Genomic DNA, 13283 nt, shown 5'->3' with positions numbered 1-13283 from the left:
GTGGTTCAAGAGCTGGATCTTAAGTTGAAAAGTTGTCGAGTCCAACAGAGGCCATAACGCTTAATTTTAATAGTCTACATATGTATCAAGAATTCTTATTCATATATCCACATAAAGTACTTTTAAAAGAAATTAATTATATGTATTATGTCTTTTTTCCTATTAACAATTAGTTTATTTATTGCACACACAGGTTCTTAGCTTTCAAAGTGCTTATATTGGGGGACTTATTGTATGCCAGATTCATGTTAACAGTTTGCCTAAAAAGACATAAAAAGAGGTTAAACTAGATAATCCTATGACAGGTTTGGCTGATGGGTCTGACATGTGGAAGCACCTTATTGTTTACATTGATGATATATCCGGCGGTCTTAGTCTATGTTACGTCATCGTTACCGGAATCTCGCTGGACTGAAGATTTCTTTCAACCCACAATAACATACCTTGTCTTTAATGTTGGTGATTGGCTTGGCAGAGAAGCTCCACGATTAGTGAAATGGGTAAGTGAATAAAAAATGGGATCTAGTTTTCAAAGTTGTGTACTCATAGTCTTATTAAGTCAAATCAATCACAACGATTCCTTCCATCTTAAAAGAAATGGGTGAAATACTCAAGTAATCAATTTATTCTGAAAGAGATTGGGCTTATTCCTAAGTCATTTCTGTACCTAAGAACTTATAATAATGCTTAAACAAGCCATCCCAGTGAACAGTGATAGTATGAAAACGTATGTGATAAACTATTATTTGATATGAACATTTTTAAAAAGGAGCATTAAAATACTCGGTGAAATTAACAATTCTTAAAAGTTACTTGTTTTTTTGGTCGCTACACAAACCTGAGTATTTTAAAATAGAATATCTTTATCATCCTTTAAGATGTGAAGTTCTCATTCTTTACTTCTTTCTAGCTTTGAATTTACTTTTACTTCACAGGTTTATTTCTGTAGAAAGGTCTGTACAGTCACATTTTCATCTCCAGGGTTCTGATCATCTTCCTTAATTACTACAGCAGCTAATTGGGTTACCTGAATCACCACAGTATTTCTGGCTGAAATGTGATCTGCTGATTACAACATTCATGTCTATTTCGAAATTACATCTATTATATCATTCCGTGTCTTTAAACGGCCCCTTCCAATGTAACAACAGCTTGCTGTTATTAGGTAACAATAGTAGTACTTCATCACTTTTCTCCAACTTCAAGTCCTTCACCTTCTGATTGCAATAATGACGAGCAACTTCTTGTGCTTTTACCAACTCTTCAGTAACCAACATAAGGATGCCTTGCAGTTGTTCTTGAAGATCAATCACATATGCATTAGGAATTTTCGTTTCACCTTCCACAACAGATCTTCCCACAGATCTCTTAACAGTATTAATGGTCCTCTCACGCTATGGCTTATAATAAGTTCAAATGGCAAAAACTTCGTCTCTGTATGGGAAAGACAAGTAGGCTCCACGGTCAGAAACTTCCTCTCTTTGAATTCCAGTCCCACGAAAACTTCTAAGAGAGCTCCAACAACACTGACAGTGTCAATTGTAGACACAGCCTATGCTCTGGGATATTTAGTGACATAATCCATGACTGATAAGATTTATCGGGATCCGTTCGTCAAATGAGGTTCAATTAGGTCAACAAGATCCTTTATCAGTGACATCTTTCCAAGTGTCGCTTGTGTAACCCTTCTCTTATCCACAGTTCGTTGGCATATGTCACAGGACTTGCAATGCGCGGTTATCTCTTTTGATACACCAGGCCAATGATTCTTTCTCGTGTTTTACCTATCCCAAGATGTCCTCCCGTCATACCTGCATGGGCTAAATTCATTACTGCTTCACAATGGGTATACACTCTTCCTTCATCAGCATACTTCCTTACAGTGTTTAAGGATTTATCTTCCTTCTGAAGGTCACTGATTTCTTTATCATGACACATCTGGTTGAGTTCAACTACATTGAGTTTTGGCAACGTCTTGTTTTTGTTCGCTTGACTCAGGTTACAGCAACACACTTTTCAGGTTCTGGTTTTAAACCATCATAGGAAGCAGGGATATAGTAATCAAGGTCCTACAGAGGAGTTTCTAGCATGTTGCTATTACTTTACCTGTAAAATATTTTTATCTCAATCTCAGCTTCTGGCTAACAATATACCGTAGATTTTACTATTCCAATATTCAAAGTATTATCAGTGAATTTGCCAATGGACACCAAGTCCTTTTTCACCAGCATTAGTGTACATCTACCATCCCCCCATCAATAGCACTTGAGGACCTTCTACCACACCCATAACTGTTTCTTCAGTACCACTTTGAATCCCTTGCCACCTTTCCCAATCTATCCCTTACCATCCATCAAATCTGCTGGATTTACTTCAACAGTGCAAACAGCCATTTCAGTTTAGTCTTCGTTTTCATTACTTCTGAGGCAACACCAGTAGCAGCTCTTCCTAGAGGTTTTGTCATTCTAGCAGCATTTCCGATGTGTTAACTTCCCTGACTAGCCCTGGATAGGTGTGGTGGGTCGTATACGACCCAAAGTTAAAAAAAAGAAAACATGTTTTTTGCCATAATCTTTTGTCCGTATTGGTTGTGAGTGATATCGAGCTGCGAGACCTCAGTTCAGTGTGCGCAGAAGTCTGGTGAGGACGCATTTCATCCCAGCTCTTTTCCTTGTGCTATTCCTGAGATACCCTCGGGTCGAGCTCGACCCATCAATACTTAATTAAGGTAAGTTGTGTAATATCAAATATTTATATAATTATCGAATGTGCAGTAGTGTTCAGGTGTATATAAGAAAGGATTGTTGTAAAGTGTTTGTGAATGTCTTCTACCCCATATGTTTTTATAAAATAGCTTATAATTTCTCCTGTTTTTGTAAGTGTGTACCTTTATGATAACTTAATTATGATCATTATTTTAGTTTTCTAATTGCAAAATAATCTGTAAACTTCATCCTAGCTACCATAATATTTTTCTGCAAATCCTCGAACAATTATATAAGTAAATGACTCGCTGATATTAACATATCCTTCTCCATTTCAGGTAGCAGATTTGACCTTCCAAGGTGGTGTGGTTGGCAGCCATTTTGTGAGCATATCCGACACAAGCTGGCATAGCTCTACGTATTCCTCTTTTTATAAAATTTCTGATATTTTCATGCATAAATACCATGCTCAGCAATGGATATAATTATTTGTCTCGAAAAATTTCATGTTATAACTCGGCAAAAAAAAAAAAAAATAAATTGCCCCTTCATGAATCATTAAATTATATCAAAGTGCAGATTCTTTTACAAATTTTTGTTTCACGATAATAATACAATATCCTGTAAAAATTTCAGCCACTAACTATGTCATTTACCTACCCAAAAAATTTTGAAAAGAGAATAGATTTTTTTAGCCAAAAAAACATACACTTTTTTCTCATTTCTGGAAACGTTCCCTTGTGGTTCCTCCCCCCCCCCCCTCTAGATCTCAGCAAAGGGTGCTCAATTATTATAGAATAAGTGCTTAGAATAGTTTTAGTTTATTTCCATATTTAGATTTTAGGTGAATGTTTCTGTAGTCATTTTTTGTATACTTATTTTTTTAATTAATTTTTAAAAAATATTTATTTTGAATTTAGCTTCCATTTACTTTTTTTGAAGGATAGAAAATTCTTTGAAGTTTTTTTTTAATAGTGAAGGGTTGTGAATTGCTTTGTAAAAGAATTTTTTATGAATTTTATTTGGACCTCGGGTCGAGGTCGACCCATCAATATCTGATTAAGGTGGTCAAATATCGATACCTATCCAGGGCTAGGGAGCGCCAGACTGGGGTTCGAGTTCCGCTCAAACTCGTTAATTTTTTTTTGGTCGCTGCAACCTAACCATCCTTGTGAGCTAAGGATGGGGCGTTTGGGGGAGCCTATAGGTCTATCTGCTGAGTCATCAGCATCCATTGCCTGGCCCTCCTTGGTCCTAGCTTGGGTGGGGAGGGTGTTTGGGCGCTGATCATATGTATGTATGGTCAGTCTCTAGGGCATTATCCTGCCTGATATGGCAATGTCACTTTCCCTTGCATCTGCCATTGATGAGCGGCCTTCAAAAACTTTAGATAGGAGTCGGCTGCTTTCTGGCCATGTTTTTTTTTTTTTTCTTTTTCCATTGGAAACCTATCAGTCTTCCAGGTTTATATTCAGATCTCATAAAATTGCTACCTTGAACTGGTACAGTTTTTTTTTTTTTTTTTTTTTTTTTTTACCCGGTCACTCCCTTGCACATGGCATATTACATTATTGACCTATCTTTTACTGAATGTATGACCTTGGGCCCCAATATACAAGTGTGTAGCTTTATCAACTTCAGTCAGAGATTTCAATATTTTCTCTTTCAAGAACACAATTATTAATGGTCGCATGCAATATAGAATTGATCATGAATCAGTAAATCTTGTAAGTCATTTATTGCAGCTCCACACTCATCCATTTCCAACCAACATTCCAACATCTTCATGTCTGTGACAAATTGTTGAGCAGTTTCACTATAGTGAAGTCTACAGCTTCAAAACTTACTTCACGATCCTTCTGCTGTGCATTCAAATTCTTTTAACAAAGCATTTTTAACAGAATTAGAATTGGCTGCTTCATCTGGTGTCAGTTGATACTAGATACTGTACTGAGCTTTTCCTCGATGTAAAGATGCTAAACCTATGCTCCAAACCTCAGGTTTCCATTCTGGAGCAGTTTCATAAACCGTAAATCATTGTAGATAAGTGTCCATGCTGTCACTTTTCATTATAAACTGGAAGCTTGGGGATATGTGCTCTAGTTACAGACAACAGCGTTCCAGATATTAAATTCTGTCTTGCCAATTCTAACTCCAACTGCAACCTTTTAAAGTCTTGTTCAAATGCTCTTCTCTTGCTTTTTTCTCTTCTCTTTCCCTCTCGTGTTCTAATGTTTTTGTTCTCTGCTCTCTCCTCTCTGTTTCTCTACTCTTTCTTTTATGTAAAGTCTCTAAACTCATTCCCAATTTAACTATCCGTACTGATTTCTTTTAGGTCTACAACTTAACTGGTTTTAAGAGTAATAGTGAACATACTCTCAATGGTAATAGATTACCTAATCACATAATTTACATCTCAATCTACACTCACCTTACGTAAATTGTGAGAAATCAAGAAAGTATCATTTTCTATTAAAGATATACAGAAGACGATTATATGCTGCTATATGCAGAGTATGGGTCTAAATTATAGTTGGATTTTATCAAATTGTTTAATAACACTTGTGGTAGCAAGAATACTCTGTCCTTTCTTATCCGTGGTTGTATTGCTTTAACACATCATTAAAACACTAAACATATAAACGTGCCCTAAAGTGAAACCTTATGCTCCAACCTCTGTATGAGACCGAATACCCAAGTAAAAACAACACGGTGATAATATAGACTTGGGAGAGTATAGAGGATCATGGAATAACGCTCAACAAGTTTGTTACACTTTCTCCTGCTAAGATGAAAGAACATAAGAATGTTATTTCTTTCATGGGCAACCACGGGTTCTTATTCGTATAGGTTCACAACTAACATCATTACAAAATTTCAAATTATTTACATGAGCAGTGAAAGTTCCATCCGAAATTTGAAACAGTTTAGGACTGTGACCGTTCTTTGCTACAGGCTTTTTCCAGTAGACAATATTTCTAGCTTTGAATGATTCTTTAATATTGCAGCTTTACATCTATCATAGTCATGCTTATGCTTTGCGAGAGACTTTTCTACGTTATCTCTTGTGATTTTCATTTGAGCAAATTATTCATCAAGAATAGTCGGGTTATCAAATGGCATTGAATCAGGATGCGACTTTACGGCCTTTTAAGGACTCAGCAGGACTCACTACAATGGAGTCATTCACGGCAGTACAATAAGAAAACAACGAAAGGAATATGATCAGGTTCATGAGTTTGATTTTCGCTTGCATAATTTTTGATCATAATAAAACATGTGCTGTAGAATTTTTTAACCATCTCATCAGATTGTGGATGAAAGGGATGGGTAAATTTTTGTTTTATAACAACAGATTTACGGAAACTTGAATTTTTCACTACAAAACGGAACACCTTGATCAGTAATCAATTTTGAAAATACACCAAAATCTAGGTATATCAATACTCAACCAATTTTGATCAATATCTGAATCAACAGATTTCAAAGCAATTACATCAGGCCATTTTGAGAAATAATCTTGTAACACAAATAATATTTTGAGCCATCAGTAGCTTCAGGAAGAGGTCCTGATATATCTATAGTAACTTTCTGAAAAGGTTCTAAAGTTGAAGTTAAAATATGGAGTTGAGGAGTGCTATTTGGAGATTTGTTGTCTTTGTTGACAGCACATGAGTGACAAGATTTAGAAAAAAGTTCTGATGGCTAGAATTAAATTCTGCCAGTAAATTCTGCTCTTTTACTGGGTACACAATTTTATTCATACCTTGATGACCATAGTTATCATGAAGAAACTTTAGTAGCCTATATTTTGGCATACTGACTTGGGTACTACAACAGAGTGATAGTCACCACTTTACATATACATCATTAGTGAAGCAATTCTACGGGGAGAAATAGGAATGTCGGAAAGGAAGACTAGGATAGCAGGAGGAAGGCTAAGGTTTGTGAAAGGGATAGAAGAGGGGAGAAATGATCTGTTGAAGGAAATTTTTGAGGAAATGAAAGAGAATAAAAAAAAAGTGAACGAAAGAGACTAGGAAATGGGTAAAAGATGTGGTTATGAACGATAGAACCTCTAGGAGAATGGGAACGGAAGAGTTCATGGCCAAGATAAGAGAAGTAGATAGTAAAAAGTGGAAGGATGAGATAAAAGAAAAAAAAAGTAGTTTAGAAGTATACACACAAAAAAAAGGTCAAATAGGAGAATAAATGATCTATGACAATAAACCTGACTCATTTATTGTGTATAAAGCTAGAGCTAACCGCCCAAGTTTAAATTTTAGGAAAAGACATGAATTGGGAGGAAGGGTAGGATATAAACTGTGTGGGGCAGAAACTGAAGACTTCGCCCATTTCATTCTTTACTGTCCAGATTTCAGCAACGATAGAAGGAAAATAATAGAACTACAAAAACGTTCTGTTTAAGAAAGGGAGAATAGATAAAAGAAAAAATATATATATCAGATGTGGAAAAAGGAGAAGAAAATAAAAGAACTAGTATAAAAAAGAAAGCAAAGGAAGTGCTGATGGAAAGGCGAATCCCTCCGGCCAGCAACTGAACTGAACTGAACCGTTCTCAATCAATTTAGACAATTTCTGATCATTAGCAGTTTCATCATTCCATGATTTAATCTCATTTAATTCAAACATGTTATCAAGGAAAGATAAATTTATTTCATTAATGCTAAGCATGTCATCAGTTTCACCAATACTACTCATAGCATCTGGGCCACAGTGATACTGGGTACATGTACAGTTTGAAAATTATAGTTCTCAAGAAAAACTGACCAACAACCCAATTTGCCCTGATAATTACATTTATCTTTAATCCATTGTGCAGCCCTACTATCTGTTTCAACAATAAAAGGTTTACCAACTAAGTAACAATTCCAATGCTTGACAGCAAAAATCAAACCACATTCTTCTTTTTCAAGGGCAGGATATCTCTTCTCAGTGGCTTTATACTTATGGCTAGCATACTCAATGACATGACGCTGTTTTGTGACAGGGTTTTTCTGTTTTAGAATACAAACAACACCAAATTTTGAGCTATCTACCTTGACAATAAATGTTAGTTTTGTATCAGGAATAGATATTACTGGTTTTGATGATAAAGCATGTTTACACAAGTCAAACGACTCTTGACACTCAGATGTCCAGTTGAAGATTGCATCTTTGCATTGCATTGCATTAAGAGGGGCAGATTTTTTTTTGTATAATTGACAATAAAGAAATCGCTTAACTTGTTTGACAGTACCAGGTACAGGATATTGGTTTTCTTTTTTTTTTTTACATCAGCCTTTTTGTCAGTCAGTGTTACAGAATTCTTAATTATACAAAAAGCAAGAAAATCAACTCGATCAACAATGAAATCGCATTTATCTTTGTTTAATTTTAAACCAGCAGTATACAAAGCAAAAAGAACAGATTCTAAATGTTGAAATTGTTCATCATGGTTGTTTGAAAACACGACAATATCATCTGTTAAAATTATGGAAAAAGTCTACTGAATATAGCAGGTGCACTTGATAGACCAAACGAACAACGATTTAATTCGTACAGTTTTTCGTTAAAACGAAAAGCAGTTTTGTGTATATCATCTTCAGCAATGACTATATTGTGAAAAGCAGCTTAAACATCAAGCTTAGGAAATACAGAAGCACCAAGAAGCTCATCTATTAAATTATATATGCGCAGAGAAGCAAAAGCATCTTTCTTACTTTTAGCATTAGGCACTCTGAAATCAATTGTTACTCTAATTTGATCGCCTCCATCTTTCTTAATCAATAGCAGAGGACTATAATATTTATTAGAACTTCGATGAATGATATCATTTTATAAATATTCATCTATCACTTTATTTGCATTGTCTCTCAAATGAATGGGAACACAATAAGGGGTAAATTAATGGGAACATTATTCACAGTTGGAATAGTGTTGTACTAATTCAATCTTACTAATTCCATTAAAAAATTTCTCTCATCTGTTCAAAAGATTATTCAGTCTTTCATTGGTACCATCAAAATTACCAACCTTTGAAGTAGGTATATCATCTGTAATCAATGAAGCATCATTAATAGAGTCAATTTCAGGCAGGACTCGAAGAGCTTCGTGTCCTGTAAACGGAACGCGGTACAAAGAAATTTTCTCATTCATGGCAGTAACATGCAGGTATTGTTCTGTAACGTCAATAACTGCACCAATTTTGTCAAAGCAAGTTAGCTCCTAGGTATACCTTGTTAACTTCTGCAATCCAAAATGTGTGATTAGCCAAGTGAACTCCTTCAACTGTGTGAACAGGCAAAATAAGTTTTCTAACAGCACAAATTTTGCTGTTATCAGCGAGTGTTAACGTCATAGAGGCTGGTGAGGTCACCAAGTAATGCAAGAGGTAACACACTCACTTCAGCTCCTGTATGACAAGTATTTCTTCCACGGCATCACCAACTTGTAATGAAAGTAACATCTGAGAACTTATACATGTTTCTCAAAATTTTTCTTGACATCGTGAGATTTCTGATCCAAGTATTTCTTCTTTTTACGGCAGACACGAGCAAAATACCCTTTAATTCCACATAAATGACAGCAGTCATCAGTTTTTTTATTCGAATACAGCACACTCACGTCCAACGATATTTCTGTTGAACGATGCCTTCGAAAATCTATGATGATCCTCACGAATATTTTTCTGCATACTTTCATACATTAAAGAAGAATTTAATGTTTCATCTATCTTAGCAGAATTAGCCCCAAGGAGGAGTTTCTGGTAATCGGAAGGCAGGCTATGTACGAAAATATCACATACCACGGACTGTTTTATTTCTAGCAGCAAATTTTGGGTACACCTTCTTGACGACACCGGTGATGAGTTCACGATATGCGTGTACCGTTTCACCCGTATTTCTGCTGATGTAGCAAAGTTCAGAAAAATTACTTTCTCGAAATGGTCCATATTCGCCTAACAAGGCTTTCTTGATAGATGAGAAGAAGAAAATGTAGTATCCGACAAAAAATTTAGAGATTTGTTACCAATCTCAAGGTGGGAGGGGAAAATGGCAACTTTACACTTGTCCTCCCAAGTGTTGGCAACACTCAACCGCTCGAAGTACTGCCCATAATTATCCATAGAATCTGAATTCCTTTTGGGCACAGGTTGCACAACTGTAGTAGATGAGCCATTTTCACGAGTACAAAAGCAGTAGAATTCAGCATTTAACAAGAGACAGCACACAGACGAAACTACCTTCATCATTACAGCACGCACAAGGCTCATGGCGGACAGAGAACTCAAGCTCAGGTTTTTCCCAGCACTTCACAGGCATAAGTTCGTCATTATATCCTTTAAAAGCTGCCACCATTTGTGTTAGCAAGAATACTGTCTTTTCTTATCTATGGCTTTATTGCTTAAACACATATTATTACAACACAAAACATAAAACGTGCTTTAGAGTAGAGCTTTATGCTCCAACGTATGTATGAGACCGAATACCCAAGCAAAAACAACATGGCAATAATATAGACTCATGAGAGTATCAAGGATCATGGAATTATCCACAAAAAGTCAGTATTTAGTTACGTACAGTTCATTACACAGTTCATTTCATAACACCAAGATAAGTAAAAATTTAGGCTACTGAGTAGTTAGACCAAGTGACTATACAGAGATTATTCATTGATTATACAGAGTTATTAACACTTCATTTCGTTAAAGCAATCCAAACACAAAAGTACATCAGACTTACAGTTATTTACGCTTCAGTTCCTAAGAACAGTTCAATCACAATCGAAGAGTTATGTTATCACTCCAGTTCTTTAAGAACCGTTCAGCACAAATCAAGTTATAATACCATAGAGATCAGAGATGTCGAGGAGAACAAAGATATCAGTCTAAAGAAAAATTCATTTTTATTTGCCTACCAAAGGACTGTCTTCCTCTATCCAAAATTAACCTTATATGCCCAACCGCAGGTATGCATATTAATGCATACCTGCCTAATTGTCACATGGTAAATCACCAAACCTTGGACCCTAATTGCTCGTCAGTATCTTTGGAATAAAAGAAATTTATGTTTATATAATTTCTGTCCTGCCAATTCCAACGCCTAACTCTAAAAAGGGGTTTCAGCAGAGGCAGGCAAAGAAGTCATGGATCTGCTGAGAAGTGCTCTGACTGGAGAAACACATTCTTTATGACCCCCATCATAGAGAATGTATCTCTCAGGACCTACCGGAGAGTTAGCAGAATGGGACACCACTCAGCCATTCTACCTGGATTGGGCTTATTCCTATTCATGTAATAAAAAAAACTTTCATAAAGAAATCGATTATTACTAAGATATACTGGTAACTTAATTTCTGAGTCGCTGCTCTTTTTAGGTAAGGTTACTTCCATTCTAACTTCCACATATTAGCACACATGCTCGATAAAATGCCTTCTGGACTCTTCGAGATTTTTTACATCACATTAGATTTTTCTAGCAATGTAATAAAAGTACATCACATTAGATTTTATGCATCATAGAAGATTCATTAAAATCACACTTCATTTATGTACTTAATTGATGCGCTCTTCGATCATGGACCGTTCCCCCAAGAGGGAGGGATCCAAATTCTAACATGGAGTTTCTTCAGCAGAGGCAGGCAAGGAAGTCATGGATTTGCTGAAAAATGCTCTTACCAGAGAAACAGTCTTTATGACCGCCATCATAGAGAGTTTATCTCTCAGGACCTACCAGAGAGCTAGCAGAATGGGACACCACTCAACTTTGGGCCACCCTAGAGTGTCGCATTCTACCTAGATTGTATGGGTACTCAATCCGTGAAAGGATTGTTACCTGTTGCCTGTATGTCAGAAGTATCTACCATACTGGACTTAATTTCTGAGTCGCTGCTCTTTTTAGGTAAGGTTACTTCCATTCTAACTTCCACGTATTAGCACACATGCTCGATAAAACGCCTTCTGGACTCTTCGAGATTTCTTACATCACATTAGATTTTTCTAGCAATGTAATAAAAGTACACCACATTAGATTTTTCTAGCAATGTAATAAAAGTACATCACATTAGATTTTATGCATCATAGAAGATTCATTAAAATCACACTTCATTTATGTACTTAATATATGTGTAGCCTATATATGATCCTGACCAATTACATGACAATAAGTTATATCAATAATAATAATAAATATGAATACTTCCTTTACTATTTATATCACTGTAATAATTTTAAGCTCTTAAGACATATACTTCATAATCTTCATCTTGATAGATTATATATAACAATGGGTAGGCTGTGACACTAGTGCACATTGTGTTGAGTCCTGAAGCAGTACTCCAATATGCTGTTGTGACACAAAATTGCTTCATATCATCCCATATGGAAGGATAACATCAAGAAGGTATTGGTCTCTCGTCCCACAGTATGTGAGATGACAAAGGCAACAGAACTCCCATTGCTCAAAATTATGACAGGTGAAGAATCTGCAACTCTTACTTTCCTGATGATGCAGAGAAAAAGAACAGTCTTAAGAGAGAAAGATCTCTATGATGTCCTTTTCAGGTTAGCCTTAGGCAGGTGCACCAGTGCCCTTAAAACAAGGGTTATTCCACCCTGGGCCCCAAGTTTTAAGATAGGCATGATTGCTCTAAGCTCCCTTAGTGCATAGACCAATCCCCAAGGAGAAGAATCCACACAATATGGAGGAGCCTACTCTTCTCCAGTTCTCTTGTGGAAGAATAAAGGCGAGAGAGAGAGAGAGAGAGAGAGAGAGAGAGAGAGAGAGAGAGAGAGAGAGAGAGGGGGGGGGCTCTTGAGGGAAAGACCCTATAATACCCTCAGGGGTCATCAGGAGGCATGTGCACCTGTTCCCTAAGAATAAGGACCATCCCAACCTTGGACCTAAGTTCTAAGGTAGGCAAGACTGATTGATGCGCTCTTCGATCATGGACCGTTCCCCCAAGAGGGAGGGATCCAAATTCTAACATGGAGTTTCTTCAGCAGAGGCAGGCAAGGAAGTCATGGATTTGCTGAAAAATGCTCTTACCAGAGAAACAGTCTTTATGACCGCCATCGTAGAGAGTTTATCTCTCAGGACCTACCAGAGAGCTAGCAGAATGGGACACCACTCAACTTTGGGCCACCCTAGAGTGTCGCATTCTACCTAGATTGTATGGGTACTCGATCCGTGAAAGGATTGTTACCTGTTACCTGTATGTCAGAAGTATCTACCATACTGAGCTCACGGTCCAGCTGACAAGTCCTGGGGAAAGAGACCCCAATTGAGCTCTGCACTCCCTTTTAGAGGAGGAGGGTGTTGTAAACCTTACCATTACCTGGTCTACAGCAAGAGAGGGCAAGAGTGCTCCGCCTAATTATCACAATAATAGCAAAGCTGGGCAAAATGTCTCGACTCTGCCTGGCATATGTAGTCAGTATTTGGATCTCGCCTAGAAGCATTTCATCTGCATTGAAGGAGAAAACTGATTGGCCACAGTGTTCCTCCTATGTCATAAAAAGGATGGTGAAGGAAGGAGCAATGTTCACCCTTACCTGTTCTGCGGCACCACATAACC

General features: G+C 36.8%; 1 protein-coding gene across 3 annotated transcripts in view; it reads left to right on the top strand.

The window, feature by feature from the left end:
- The window catches only part of LOC137645789 (equilibrative nucleoside transporter 1-like), a 205639-nt gene that overhangs the window by 148770 nt on the left and 43586 nt on the right, over window positions 1–13283 (top strand). For 2 of the 3 annotated variants that reach the window (XM_068378726.1, XM_068378725.1), the window contains one exon: window positions 306–500. The exons of the other annotated variant lie outside the window; for it this stretch is intronic. In XM_068378726.1, coding sequence (XP_068234827.1) covers window positions 306–500 — 195 coding nt within the window. The remainder of the gene's footprint in view (window positions 1–305; window positions 501–13283) is intronic. 3 annotated transcript variants of the gene reach the window in all.

This window comes from Palaemon carinicauda, chromosome 8, assembly GCF_036898095.1.
Source record: "Palaemon carinicauda isolate YSFRI2023 chromosome 8, ASM3689809v2, whole genome shotgun sequence".
In the NCBI taxonomy this organism is placed as follows: domain Eukaryota; kingdom Metazoa; phylum Arthropoda; class Malacostraca; order Decapoda; family Palaemonidae; genus Palaemon; species Palaemon carinicauda.
The sequence above is the reverse complement of the archived record's forward strand: the minus strand, read 5'-3'. Positions and strand labels throughout refer to the sequence as shown.